Source organism: Pimephales promelas, chromosome 16 (genome assembly GCF_988280905.1).
Source record: "Pimephales promelas chromosome 16, fPimPro1.hap1.1, whole genome shotgun sequence".
Taxonomy (NCBI): Eukaryota; Metazoa; Chordata; class Actinopteri; order Cypriniformes; family Leuciscidae; genus Pimephales; species Pimephales promelas.
Window position 1 is genome coordinate 14,268,856 of NC_142784.1, and position 15,810 is coordinate 14,284,665.

General features: G+C 36.9%; 1 protein-coding gene across 1 annotated transcript; it reads right to left on the reverse strand.

Moving 5' to 3' along the window:
• Positions 1-630: 630 nt before the first annotated feature.
• LOC120478482 (sialoadhesin) lies at positions 631-11,105 on the reverse strand. Its single transcript, XM_039670387.2, has 9 exons — positions 11,019-11,105; positions 10,827-10,878; positions 3,221-3,604; positions 2,856-3,143; positions 2,478-2,771; positions 2,137-2,263; positions 1,097-1,165; positions 918-936; positions 631-802 (listed from the first exon to the last, which is right to left on the reverse strand). Exons 2-9 carry the CDS (start codon positions 10,861-10,863, stop codon positions 740-742), a joined length of 1,281 nt encoding a protein of 426 aa, XP_039526321.2. The 5' UTR covers positions 10,864-10,878; positions 11,019-11,105; the 3' UTR covers positions 631-739.
• Between the last annotated feature and the right edge of the window lie 4,705 nt (positions 11,106-15,810).

Sequence of the window (15,810 nt, forward strand, 5' to 3'; positions counted from 1 at the left end):
GACAAGGATTGTGGGAAATGCAGTTTTTAATGTGACTGAAAGTGTGGGGGAAGAGGACCTATAGTGGTGAACAAGGAAAACACTAAACCATGGTGTGACACAAGCATCTCTAAAATAACTGAAGGCAACAAAATAATGAAGTGAATATGAAACTTGGGGTGTGAGATAATCATTGACCCAATTACTCACCATGACAACCATAGAAAACATGCTTAGTAACAAAGGAAACACTGGAAATAATGAAGACAAACTAATCTCGATGCTACTTAAAGGGTTAGTTCACCCAAAAATGAAAATTCTGTCAGTATTTACTCACCCTCATGTTGTTCCAAACCTCTATGTGTTTATTTGTTCTGCTGAACACAAAGGAAGATATTTGGAAGAATGTTTTAATCAAACAGATCTCATTCCCCATTGACTACTATATTGATTCTGTGTATAGTATTGTCTTTTGTGGGCCTTGAGCCTGTAATAAAGTTTATATACCATGGATTTTTTTTTCCTACTATGGTAGTCAATGGGGAATGAGATCTGTTTGATTGAAATAAACACATAGAGGTTTGGAACAACATGAGGGTGAGTAAATACTGACAGAATTTTCATTTTTGGGTGAACTAACCCTTTAAAATGCATGACAAATATATGTATGTTTAATGAAGTCTGACACTGTCATTCTTTTTTTTTTATATATATAAAAAGTATTAAGCCCATTTTAGGTCTTTGATATACAGCATTTTCGTCAGATATTTCCATAGATGTTGAGATCCTCCATATTGGTATACTCAGCTTCACAATCATATTTCTTAATGGAATATTTGAAGAGAAAAAAGAGAGTCATACATTAATCAATAACATATTTATGTAAGCATCTGTCATTTGATCAGAGTATTGTACCACTGTGAAAATAATATACTCACATTGCAGGATTTTGGGTCACTGAGGTGCATGGGGGGAAAAGATTTGTGGTTTTCATAATTTATATAAAAATATAAATATAATGTTATATTGAACTAACAAAAACTAAACCTCTACTTATTACAATGTATTTAAGGTAGATTTAGTTTCAGCTACTTCAATGGGTTCAAGTGTACTGTACCTTTTTGGTGATGGCATACGAGTTTTGGAGAAAGGCTTGTTTCCTGACACTGTACATGCATCTTTTGACCTGGGGACAGATGTTATGTAAAACTTTTATTTATTAACTTTTTTATTTCTATTCTTTATTTTATTTCCTATTTGATTTTACCTCCAGTTAAATGATTTTCATTACCATATTTGCTGCATGTTGACTAAAAGTGCTAAACAACACAGCAGCTTATTAATATGAATTATGGTAACACTTACGGTACAATACAGGTGCACTAATGTGCATTAATTCATGCTTAAATAATGCACAGATAATCATGAGTTAATGTATAACTAATGAGAAACTAAACCATCAATTAATGATTACTGCATCAGCAACTAATAAAGAGTCTATATGAATAATAGATTAAGTTAATACATGAATTGCTATCAATTCAATGTGTCATTGTGCATTAATTCCTTAATAACATATTTTATTAACTAATAGTGTAAATTAATGTGTTAATTACGACAATTAGTCAAAGCTATGCACTTCAACTTCCAGTTGTCTGCTTTAATTAATCATTAGCTAATGATTTGCACATCATTATGTTATGACTTTACTTGTTGGGGCACATCATTATTAACTAGTCATTCAGTAATTGTAGAAATTTGCACATGAATTTGCACTAACAATGAAGTAATTAATCATGTATTAATGCTTATTGGTGTACCTGTCATATTATCTGGAAGTTGAAATACAAGGTTTTGGCTCATTCTGGTAATTAACATATTAATTAACACTATTAGTTAAACAAAAAAAGTTATTATGGAATTAATCCACAATTACATATTTAATTAAAAATACACCTGCATTTTTAAAATTGAAAATTTACAGGTGTGCATTCGGTTATAGAATGCAGTAGTCACTTAGAACCCATTATTAATTGTTTGAGAACGTAACTGTATTAAGGACTATATTAAGGGCTCAAATACAAAACTGTATTCTGCTTCTGTGTGAACCTGGCCTTTGGGAACCTCTGGTCTAAAGTAACACATACAAAGAGTTACCTTTGTCGCCTCTTGAATATGATGACTCCAGCAATTAAGCAGGCAAGGAGGAACACAAGTGAAGGTGCCAGGATGTACAGACCAATAGTCTTCAGTTCAGTAAGCAATGGCTCATTAATGAAAGGGGCTAAAAGGATTGAACATTATTATTAGTGTACAGCTGAAAACATCATTACTAAAGGCAAGGCAATAATGTAAACAGGAGCTACAGGGAAAAACAAAGCGCCTGCTTCTACTTTGCACTTGATGCACATTGCACAAGTTTTAGAATGTAAGAAAATAACATGACATAAGACATGAGAGATCACACACATCATACACAATGCTAAAATATCACTCACATTGCAAATGTAAAACCACAGAAGCCGTAATGGCTTTTCCAGAAATTTTTGCAGTGCAAATCAATTTCATCCCATGATCGTCTTTTGAACCCAGAAAGGTTATGGTGGAATAGGAGACCTGATTTAAACCAGGAAGTTTGTTGCTGTCATCTGAGACTGTCATGTTCTCATAGTTCCATGTGATGGTAGGAGTCTCTCTCTTGCAGGAGTGATAGACCGAACAAGTGAAGTTTTTTGCAACGCCGTCTGTGACCTCAGCCAGTTCAGGCTCAATCGTTATTTTGTCAGGAACACCTGAAATTAAACTGAAATCTTGTAATAGGTCATTTAAAGTGAACCTAAAAGCACACGAAGGTGATCATATTTGTGATTACTCACATTTGGCACTTTTGTCGTTTGTAGTTGTCACTGTTAGGCCACCATGATGTGTTACAGAACACTTCATAGTGATATTTTCTGCTTTTACGACACCGTTTCGTGTCAGAGTGATTTTCCACAGGCCGTCTTCAATATGTTCATTGTGTAATTGATCAGATCCTTCAGTACCGTTCAGAAAGATGTCTGGTTTCCTGTATGGACAGGTGTGGAAAGTCGAACATGCTACTGTAATGGCGTCACCCGTCCTTTCACCTCCATAAATATGGATGCTGGGCGGCTGTGGACTTGCTACATATAATGAAAATGTCATAATTAGTCACAACACACACACATAACCAGATCAAGAGACCAAAGTGTTTACATACCATCAACTACAATTGTAGAGGTGACGTCATAAAATTTGTATGTGCTGTAACTAACAGTTTCAGGGTCAATCCATGCATATAATTTCTCTCCATTGTGAGACTTTTCCAGGTTTTTGATCAGCAGACTGCAATCCGTACTTGAGTTCACATATAAATCAGTTTTTCCTCTGAACTTTTCAATTACTTGATCTGGATACTTTGGATCATAAACTAAAGGATAACCACGAGAGACCCACTGATACCACACAACTCTACTTGGGTTTTTGGGTGGGTTTGATGTGTATGAGAAAGAACATGGTATAACCAGACAGGAACCCTGAAGGCCATGGATGTATTTTGGCATCCTCACTTCCCATGCTATCAAAGTATCAAACAGCAGAACACCTGTGGGGAAAAAAGTGGGAGCCATTAGCCTAATGGCTGTGTGTTTATTTAAAGGGCACCTATGCCCCTTTTTACAAGACGTAATATTGGTCTCTGGTGTCCCCAGAATGTATTTGTGAAGTTTCAGCTCAAAATACCCCACAGTTAATTTATTATAACCCTTTAAAAATGTCATTTTGGGGCCTGTTTAAAAATGAGCTGTTTCGGTGTATACCACCTTAAATGCAAATGAGCTGCATATCCCCGCCCTGCCTTTGGATGAGGGCGTCACTTGATACCTATGGCATTTGGACACTGAGAGAGTGAGAGAAACGGCTGTTTTGAATGTCATTCAGCGTACGTTTGAATCGGAATATATAAATTGTACAAAGAGACTCCGGCAGAATAAACACAAATGAGAATGGACCAGTACGTCTCGGTATGGTTATTTGATACATTTATGTACTTATAGAGCTGTAATCGCGTCCCATTTGCAATCATGGATGTGCAACACTGCAACGCATTCTCATCCTTTAGCGTCATATAGAATGCTATATGACAAAACGGCGCTATACTACGCATATGGCACCCTTTATCGTTAATATAACACACGAACATATAGCAATATATCAAATGCTTGTATTAATACATTATCTGGCTGTTCTTTGGTCACATTTAAGTTCTGAGGAATTAAATATTGAAAAATCCATCTAAAACGATGGACTTTTGGGAGAACCGCATCCGAGCACTTCTCTCGTTATGATAAAGCGTGTGAGAGGTTACTCGAGGTGGTGACCCGTGCTGTGGCCAGATTAAAGCTAAACTGCTCTCTTTTAGGATCTCCATGACGTTAACTTGTGCATGGGGAAAACATTATTCTTCGTGCATCTTTGTGCCCTCAACGTCAGTCTATTAGACTATTGTGGGTGCAGGGGCATGTGGTTTATGATGATGCACCAGTCCAAAGAGACACTCGTGGGCTCTAGGGATCACATTATTTAAAGAGTCAGCACTCCCCATCAAGTCGTATATAATAAAATCCATGCTGGTGGGGGACAGACTGGCTATTACGGCATTGATGCAGGGATATCAGGCTGATCTGATAAAAAAAAAGGGCTGAAAGCAGAGTATGGCAAGTTGCGTTCCCCCTTTTTTTCACAGCGGGTCACGATTAAAGACGTTCCCAATGCGCTAAGCAGCGCAGCTTCTCATTCAGCTTTTTCAGGGAACAGGGTTACAGTCGAGTAACCCGGAACATTTCTGTGAGTGTCAAAAGCACCACTTCATTTACCACTGAACATGTCAGGCATCACTCATGCAAGGAGGAGATCCAGTCAGATGATTACATCTGATTTTATTTCTTAACAGCAGACAATTAAATAATACATGAGAAATAATAATACTTCATCCATAATCATTAAAAGTTTAATAAAGAAACATACCATGAAAAGTTAAAACCACTTCTAATATTTCTAATTTAAATATGTCATACTCTGAGGATAATATTCTTGCCTAAAGAAAAGTAAAGTGATTGAGAGATCTGTCTTTGAGGAGCAAGGCCTTGTCCAAGTTAAAGTTTGACCTGTACAGAAGTTGATCTTCTTCGTATGCAGTCGCTTATCGGAATAGGGCTAAGTTCCTCTTTCATAGCATATCACATCAAGCAGACCCTGAAGACACAAACACATGGTTTCACACCCTGGAGTGGGGGCCCATATACATATCGGCCCGTACCCAATATGTGTCAGAAAGTTGATGATCTTAAAGTCTGTCTTAAATCTTAAAGTGCTGATTTCCAACTAAAAATATGCATGCTAAAGTGGAACTATTGCAAGTAAACTTTATGTACACTTTATGTCTGGCATCTCAATACAATGCACAAGAAAGAAACAGCCCCCATTTGCAGGATGTTTAGCGAAGACAACATTTGTGTGCCACTAAAACTGAGACATTTGAGCTACATGTGGTCTGTCTTTCGGAAACGGTTTGGTTTTCGCCCCATCTCACAGCAAGCATAAAAATTCAATTGATCAAAGTCAGTCAGTTAAATTGAGGCATAAAGATTAATAAATGAAAAGCATTTTAGTAAAAAATAAATATATAATAAATAATTAAAATATAAATGAAATACATGTATTTTATGCTATATAGCATTTACATATTTATATACGTAATACCCTGCAATTGTACTTTTAGTGTACTAAATTGGTACAATTAAAGTCTGCTAAATTGGAACAACTAATTTTGTACTTAATGTTCTTTAATTATTCGGAAAAAGTGCTGATTTCCAACTAAAGGTAAACATGCTAAAGTGGAAGTATTGCAAGTACAGTGATGTGAATAAGTTTAGACACCCATGCTAAAGTTGCCTAAAAAGAGGAATAAAAAAATCATCTTTTGGATATTGATCTTAATGCCTTAATTAGAAAAATGAGGAAAACTCCAACCTTTAAGGACACAAATTTTCTTTGTGAATGAATAATGTATCATAAATAAATACATGTTTTTCCTTAAAACACAGGGTGCTAAGTCAGGACATCCCTACTGTATGTTAAATTCCCATAGAGTCAGGCAGATTTTTATTTTTAAAAGCCAGTTATTTCATGGATCCAGGATAATATGCATCCTGATAAAGTTCCCCTGGCCTTTGGAATTAAAATATCCCCACATCATCACACACCTTCCACCACACCTAGAGATTGGCATGGGGTACTTTCCATAAGATCATCTTTCAATGCAAATCAAACCAGCTATTAGGCTAACTGAAGTAAAACCGTGCCAATCTCTAGGTGTGGTGGAAGGTGTGTGATGATGTGGGCATATTTTAATTCCAAAGGCCAAGGGAACTTTATCAGGATGCATATTATCCTGGATCCATGAAATAACTGGCTTTTAAAAATAAAATATCTGCCTGACTCTATGGGAATTTAACATAGGGGTGCCCTGAATTATGCACCCTGTATTTTAAGGAAAAACATTTATTTATGTATGATACATTATTCATTCACAAAGAAAATTTGTGTCCTTAATAGTTGGAGTTGTCCTCATTTTTCTAATCAAGGCATTAAGCTCAATATCTAAAAGATGATGTTTTATTCCTCTTTTTAGGCAACTTTAGCATGGGTGTCCAAACTTATTCATATCACTGTGTACGTTAGGGATACTTTTTAATATCTTGCATTGAAAGACTGATGTTATACAGAGATCATACTATCCTTACTAACATAGATATTGAAACCCATTGTAGGCTTAATATTAAGAAATGTGCACTGTGCAATAACGTTTAATTACACCATGGTCTGGGTGAATACTCGATTCTGATTGGCTGCAGGGTGTCCATTAAAAAGTGATAGAGGACACCTAGTAAAGTAGTTCTGGTGAAATTGCCTGTTTACCATTCGAAATGAATAAATAAATGTGCTGCCTACAACAGCTGTGAGTAACCATAGCAACAGGCAGTCAAACGCTCTATCAAAACAAACATCTAACGTTAGATACTATAGCCTAATAATACAACAATGAGCGACTTCGTTATTTCTTTTAACATTTATGGAGAATATGGCAACTTTGACGACTGGTATGCTGTAGGTCGATGCTGGACTGGAGAGCCGTCAAATAATGTCGGTGACAGGCCATCGATGCGAGAGCAGTCTGCGGGCTTACGCCGCCTTCACACTGGCAGTTGAAATCAGCTCCGTAATACGCAATACGTTCCCAACGGACGTCGTACTACATAGTGAAAAGCGTCGGACACGGGTAGAACAAAAATGGCAGAGAGAGAGATTAAAGTTTGATTCTGTTTTTTTTTTTTTTTTTTTTTTTATTAAAGTTTGATTCTGTCAGTTCTGTATGATCTCTCTGATGATACATGTCAGGTCGGCTAAAATATGTGATATAGCAACCCGATCTCACGACCAAGTCGTACGAATTCGACGAATGATTAAAAAGTGGCTAATTCGTAACAATTCATACGACCTCACTCGTACGGATTAAATTTTGCTAAATCGTACATATTTTACGAATTGGCCAATTCATATGAATTCGTACGACTGACCTACCCCTTACCCCGCCCCTAAACCTAACCATCACGTGGGTTTAGACAAATCGTACGAATTAGTACGAGTGAGGTCGTACGAATTAGTACGAATTAGACACTTTTTAATCATGTGTCGAATTCGTACGAATTGGTCGTGAGATAGTGTTGGATATAGTGGTCAATAGTTCAATGTCTACCTTAAATTTAATTGTATTAACTGCCCTTATAAACGTTAGAAAGTCATGAAAATAAAAAATGACATGACAACTTATCGTTATAAAATCATAATTTATTTTATTAAAAGTTAATAATTCAGGTTTGGTTGTCAGTACCATAGCAACGCTCAACTTCTGCTGGAATTGTCGGATAGGAACCATCCGTAGCTTTTCGCACGAGTTCAAATTTTTGAACGCATCCGGATGACCAACGGACGATTTTCTTCGCACCGCACTCGGTCGGACCCGTTTCGGACCCATTCGGCAAATGACCCTCTCTTTGATCTGATTAGTTTATTGCCCTCTCTAAGCGCAAATCGCTGGTGCTCAGAACTAATTGTTTTTTTGTGTGTGTGTTTTTTGATTTTTGTTTGATTAATTGTTTTATGTGTAATAAATAAATAACTATGCCTACCTTTGTGTTTCATGAAAAAAAAAATGCATTTTTGAACCTGAAGGGTTCTACAAGCTGAGCGGACTATAAATATTTGCTAACGTTAAATAAACCGTCAGGCACGTTACTATTAGTAAAAACTAGATTTGGCCTAATTAAAATATAAACTAATGTTTTAAAAATGTTTATTTGGCAAGTGACCATGGTATAAGCGGGTTAATGCCCTCCGAGGTGTCCATTGTCAGGTTTTAATGGACTTCGGCGGAGGCAACCGTCCTCCATCGTCGTCCATTAAAACCTGTACAGTAATTGTTAGTTATTTATGTGTGTTTGCCTACCCATGAGAAGGAGTAGAAGTGTGTGCGTATGTGTGTGTGATGTGTGCTTAAGGACACAATGAACTGTGGTTCAACTAAAACAATAAAAGGAAAGAAGCCATGTCGATTGAGTTTTCTGGAGTTCAAGGAAATGAATAGGCGGACAGCTTGCACTTAAGAGGCATTGAGAAGGATGGTGGAAACTTTTGAAAAGTTACAACTTGCATCAATCAAGAAGATTAGAACTGAACTTCAGAGGGAAACAACAGGGGTAAACAAGACCAATGCCTTTTTGGAAACTGATACGTCATTAAAAACCCCAACAAGCCGAGAAGAAGACAAGAAGCCCAGAACTGTCTACACCTTTGACTCAAAGCGTGATTATTTGCCATTATATTTTTGAAAAAAGGAAAGTGACCAATTAAAAGATATTTCATTGATTACAATAACTGCCCAACGAGGCTTGATTTTTCAAAGACTTTATACAAGAACATATTACAGAAGTCTTCTGACTGGATTGTAAGTCATTTTAAATGCTTATAAATTAGGCCAGGCTCAACTATCTTTATCTAACCTGAGAATAAGAAACAATAAGGTTAATGGTGTTAAGATCAAAGTACACACTGCAAAACAATAATGCATTTTAAATACGTTTTGGTATATATATATATATATATATATATATATATATATTTTTTTTTTTTTTTTTAGGGAACAGATGCTAAGGGCAGCATTTCCAAAGACAACGTTTGCCTACAGTGTATGTAACAATGAGAAATTTGCAAATAAAATTAATTTCTAAAATAGTTCAGTACTACTTCAGAAATGTATTTTTTTTAAAGGGTCATATAATGGTACATGCACTTTTTCAAGTCGATTGTACTGAAATGTGTGTTGGTAGTGCCTGTACACAACCATCATGATAAAAATCCATCCAGTGTTTATTTTTTAATCTCCTTTTATGTGTTTCATTGTCTCATATCAAGCCGTTCAACCGTGTGACGTCCACCGTGAGGAGGTGTGCCTCGGATGGCGTCGTGAAGAGATATGATTAAGAAATCATCGAGCAGTAAGGAATCGCGTAATTGTTGGAATATATTTATGTAATATATCAAAATATAAATGAAAGTCAAAAAAAACAAACAAACAATTTTAATAATACCTGGAAACAAATCCTGGTCAAATAGGTTATATGGGCCATTGTGTAGAATTGGTTCAAAGTTAGAGTTGGAAAAGAAAATTCTTTTTCCATATAAAGTATTATGTTAAAAGTAGGCCATGCATTTACATTTTATCATACATATTTCAAAGTTCTTAGTTTATTATTAGTTTTTTTATTATTAGTTTATTTTTTTTGACAAAACATACACTATAGGCTACTTAACCCTCAGGTGCTCTTCGTTTTGGAGTCACAATTGTTATCTTCCCGGTCAAAAAGTGACCGGACACCTAAAAATGAAACTTTCTCCATCCCAGTAAAACCAATGCAATTTATTTTTGTTCTATAATATTTATTCTTTTTAAATTAGTATTTTGAGACAGTTTAATTGAATTTATTAATATTTATGCAGTATTCGAAAGTTCATTTTTCGGACACGTTTCAGAAAGATTTTTGCGGAGACAGAGTGAGCTCAAAGCGCACCCTGTTTATTTTATTTATTTTACAAAAACACAAGGTTTGGATGTTAATAAGAGTGTACACACAAGAAGACCCTCTAAAGTTTTAATCATGTATTGATTTTATTTATATAACCATTAATGACAGAGTATTTTAAATCTATGTTGCAGCTATATGTGGAAAAAAAAAATAATCAAAACATGGGGATGCGTTTTTGGTCCCTAGGGGATTAAAGGCACTTCAGATGAGACCGGAGGTGCTTCTCAATCAACTCTGCACCTGAGTCCTTGCTCTTTTCACCATCCTCACACCTGACAGTCGAGTTTTTTTTTTTTTTTTTTTAAGAGAGCTTCTCTTCTTTGAAAGACCATAGCCGCCACTGATTTCGGTTAAATTATATCAGGGTTTCTCAAACTCGGTCCTGGAGGGCCACTGTCCTGCAGAGTTTAGCTCCAACCCTGATCAAACGCACCGGAGCAAGCTTATAAAGCTCTTCGGGATCACTAGAAACTCACAGGTAGTGTGTTTGATCTGCAAACTAAACTCTGCAGGACAGTGGCCCTCTAGGACGGAGTTTGAGGAACCCTGAATTATATTAATTAATTTAAACATTTATTGTGAACCAAAAAAAAAATCTCTAAAAGAGAAAAATAGACACTGTACCTTGGAAAAGTAAATGAAGTAACAGCTGTGCTTTCATTTTCCTTGGTCAAAACTAAGACAAAATGCAAAATGACATGCTTATAATGGTTAGAATTTATGAATTTCCAGCATTCTGAACAGTATTGCTCAAATTTACCTCTTACATTTCAGCGTTCTTAAATAAATTAATATTTCTTCTTTTTCCATTCTTACCTTCTTAGAAGTCCTCTGTAGACGATTGGGAAAATAACCTACTTCCAAGAAGAAAAAAATAAAAATAAGAGAAGGCAAGTGAAAGACAGGAAAAGGTTGTTTTTCATAATTGTTAGCATATTTGTTGCTGTGAGGCTCACGCCCACCAAGATGAAAAAAAGATTTCCTTGTCGAGGCTCATCACACTGACATTTCCTGACAAGAAGCATCACCATTTGTGATCGTGACAAAAGGGTCTGTTTTATGTTCTTTAAGTGGTATATTTAAAAACAAAGCAGAAAATGTGTTCTGAACCTGCTATTGAGTTAGATAAGGATTATACAAGTTTCCTTTCACTATTGTTACAAAGATTATTATTTCTGAGAGCATTTGGTCTAATCAGTTGACCTTTGATTGGCCTCCAGGTCACAAAATAATTCACTGGTTCCTCCTATTCTGCTCAATTTTAAATGCTCACTGACAAAGTTTTGTTAACTCTTCAAACATATGATTTAGATGGTGATAATTATGTAGGCTTTTTGATTAACCTGTGAGGCATGGTTGGATTAAAGAACAGCCAAATGTACTTACAAATTATGTTTTATGTTAACTGTAAAATAATGCAAAATCGAAGTATGTATATACAGTATGTATGTATGGATAAGTATATTTAATCTAGAAAAACTCAGATATATGTTATACATGCATAGTCATATTACAGCAACATTATAAGATAGTACTTGCATGGCAACAAACTGTTTTTTGATATCAAAATGCTAAGTCTGCTCCTTAAAGGTGGGGTAATAGGTAGTTCAAGAACGCTGTTGTTTGGAAGTTAGTCGGGTCGACACACGAATAAACACCAAACCAAGTGTGTAGCCAATCAGCATTAGGGGGCATATGACTTTGGAGGAGAGAGAAAGAGCAAGAGGTAGATTTGAATAAAGACTGCAGAAATAGAGATGAGACACAAGAGAAAAGCTGAGAAGAAATCACTAGAAAATTGATTAGAAAATTGATTAAATTGATAAATTATCTTAAGCAGAGATATCGTCTTTTAAAAATCAGGAAGTATATTGCCTACAAAAACAACTGGACTGGGACTACAGCTGGGTTTTAGACGCTCAACCCTCCCTCCGGAAAATGCAAAAAAGGGCATGATCATATTTCTGCGGCTCATCCAGTGTGTTGTGTTTACCCAGCTGTCAGGTCTTCTGTGTTCGAGCTTCCCACAGACGCTGTACTTCGTCAACAATGGATGCAATTTATGTTTGATTATGTTCCTGAAAATGACGATCGTAATTTAGCTCTCTGTGCTGCGCATTTATGGAAGACAGCTTCCAGAATCTCCACGAATTCAACACCGGATTCAACAAGAAACTATTACTAAAACATGAAGCAGTTCCAACTTTAAAACCAGAGGCAGCAGTTGTTGGGCCACAACCTGTAACTAGGCTAAGACTTAAGGCCATTGCACACCGAGTCCGAAATTCGCATCCGAAATTTTCGCACGTTAAAAAAAAAATTCGACCTCACGTTATGTCAGTCACGCTTGCACACCGCCTCCGAAACTTTCGTCCGTCATAAAATTAATCGGATCGGGTTCGATTTTCTGCGTTTTTCGCATCCAGAGCCAGCATTTTGAGAGGTCTTTTGACAATTCAGGGCCGGGGGGAGCTCGTCCTCAAATCATTGCACATATGCGCCGTGCATTCAGTTTCGGTTTTCAATTCGATCAAGTGTTTATGTTCTCTTCTCTATATTGGATTATGAAATTAATAAACCTCCCCTTTCAATCAGATTGAAATTTAGGATCGAATAAGGTGTGATTGAGCAGCCTATTCGATAACTAATATTATTTGGGCACAATATACACAATAACAGCCTAGCTGTTCTGTCTGCCCAGCGCTTCCAACGGGCCGCGCGCGGGTGTGTGTTTGTCCGTGTGTGTGTGTGTCCATACCTGGTCCATTTCAGACACACTGCCAGTCTCCGTTCAGAATCGATTGGTTCACGGAAATTGGTGGTCTTGTTTTTAATATGTGGCTCCTGAATCGCTAGCAAAGCATCGAACTGTCCCACTGACATTCTGAGGTAAATTTTGAATCGCTCAGGATAAATTCGCAACTCCTTGATAATGAACTCTCCTCTCAGCGCAATTTCAGGATTGGATGGACGTAATATTTTCTCTTTCTTCCCTTTTCAATAAGAGAGGGCAACAATCATCCTCACTGCTTGACGAATCCATTTGGTATTTTTGCGTTTTTTCCCGCAAAGGTTTAAGAAATACGCAACTGACTCAGTGTGCAAGGTTTCTATGCGTGACGAATTTTTAAGCTGACGAACACGAAAATACGCATACGAATATTTCGTGCTCAGTGTGCAATGGCCTTTAATCATCATGTATAATTTCAGATGTAGCCTTGTGTTTTAGTTTAATCAAATGCCAGCGCTGGCTTTATGGACCTGAATTTTGTATAAGTACTAATGTTTTAAATGTATTATGACGTTATTTTCGATTTGATCAAGAACGTAAACCAATGTTGGCTCAGTTTGTGTATATAACGTTAGTAGCAAGTCAGTGTAAAACAAACGTATATAAACTTAAAAAAATTACCATTCAGAAACGTTTTTTAAGAGCCGTGTTTAGGGAGGTTCTGCTTGACTCTCTTCATCGCTGCTTTCTGGGTCTGAATCTGGCTCATACCGATACTGCAGTATCGACACCATTATTTACTGTACATTGGACCAGAGTGGCTCTCCATTGGACTGGAGCACCTACACGTGAGCTACAGTTTAGCCATTCACAACACTCGACTCAGGGTTTCGACTCAGGAAGTCAACCAGTCGTTCAGAGGACAGAGGAGAACGTGACTTACAGGTGAAATTTATGAAAAATAAGACTTTAAAAAAAAGAAAAACCACGAATACATGTTATATTGCACCCCATAAACACAATCATGCAAAGACAAAAAGCAGTAAACCACCCCTTTAAAGCCTATTTAGGTTTTTACTTCTACTGATTGTATTTAGCCTTCAAAATTCACAACAGTGGCGTTCAACAATCCCGTAAGAATTATAAACCTTTCTTGGTCACAGAGCTTATTTTTTGCAATAATGCAAAAGCCAATGGATGCTCGTGGAGACCACCTATCCTGCAAAGTTTATTTCCAACCTGCTTCAGAATGCCTGCCAGAGACTTTCAAGCTACCCTGAAGAGCTTGATGATTAGTTAGTTCAGGAGTGTTTGAGGGGTCCATAGGAGCAGGGTTGAAGACCTTTGTAGTATACTTGTCTTGAGCATTTATGGGATTTCTTTGTCTTGGTAATGTAGTTTTCACTGAGAATGCATTTTGTTTTGTAGTCCGTTAAAAATCAGTTATATATCTACACTCTCAGAAAAAAAGGTACCAAAGCTGTCACTGGGGCGGTACCTTTTCAAAAAGTACACTTTTGTACCTAAAGGGTGCATATTGGAACATTTATGGTACACTTTTGTACCTAAAGTGTGCATATTGGTACCTTCATGGTACATATTTGTACAATTATGGTACCAATATGCACCCTTTAGGTACAAAAGTGTACCTTTTTGAAAAGGTACCGCCCCAGTGACAGATTTTGTACCTTTTTTTCTGACAGTGTATTGCCTACTCCTTATGCCTGGTTCAGATTACAAGTTTTTTTTTTTTGTTTTTTTTTGTCTGTTACGATAGTCACTGTGTCAGATTATGCGATTTTGGCTCCTAAAATCTTGTCGTGTCGTGGACAAGACACATGTCAGACTACACGCTACTTTCTGACCAGTCATCACATACCATGTGTAACGGCGCGCGTGGTGTCATCGAGAAGGTGAAACTCGTAGCGAGTGACTTCCTGGATTGCTCTGCATTGACTTTTCAGCCTGAGAAATCCACGGTGTGGTGTGTGAGTGTGTGAACTGGTTGAATTGCGTGTGTCTCACGGCCATTGCGTGAGACTTGAGAACCCTGCTCGAAGAGAACAGTGTGGGCTGTCAATCCTCCAAAGAGAACTTGAGGTAAAATATTGTTTTCTTAAATATTTTTACTTCTAGTTTTAACATTAGCGCCATCGTCTCTCTTTCGTTTTGTCTTTTTTGAAAGTTGTATACGGAAAAGCTTGTGCTCCTATTGGTCAACTTCATACATGTGACGGAACCGTCGTGGATGACCGTTAAAAAATTAAACATGCTAGTCTTTTTGTCGTGATGTCGTGAAGCATCGCAGACTAATCTAGTTTTTAACGTGACGTAGGCTGTCGCCCTCTATGACACACTATACGAGATGATATGATCGAATCTTGCGTCCAGACGGCCGTTGTCATTTACGAATCCCCACAACACCCTACGTCAAAGGGATCGTGCCAAAATCGGGCTAAAATCGTGTAATCTGAACCAGGCATTAGTTCCCACTTTTTGGTTATTTTCTTCTTTTTGATTTATAATAAACACCTCTCTGAGTTGTTTTGGGGTAGGAATAGTAGGCCTACAAATTCTAACAATAGCCAGAACCCTCTGACAGTGATGTTGAAAACCCCTTGTGTAGTGTCGTGGAAAATCTTTTCCTAGATCTCAAATAACAATTGAAGACCAAATGAAGATATTGAATAACTATAAGTATTTATTTCTTGCAAGAAAGGCAGTTTAGAGTCTGCTATGAGAAGGGCAATAGTCTTCTCATCTTACACAGTTTATATACAAAAGAACATCCTCCAAAAATGTACCCCTCCCCTTCTTATCTTCGTACAAGAGCTTGTGTTTTTTCTTAACTTAAGGCCCCTTGTACGTACATAGTTT

Excerpts from the sequence above, each read along its gene's own strand:
- LOC120478482 (XM_039670387.2), bottom strand. The coding sequence starts at position 10,863 with ATGAAAGCACAGCTGTTACTTCATTTACTTTTCCAAG. Across the intron at positions 3,144-3,220 it reads CTCTACAATTGTAGTTGATG|CAAGTCCACAGCCGCCCAGC; the intron begins GTATGTAAACAC and ends CATTATATGTAG. Across the intron at positions 2,772-2,855 it reads AAACGACAAAAGTGCCAAAT|GTGTTCCTGACAAAATAACG; the intron begins GTGAGTAATCAC and ends GTTTAATTTCAG.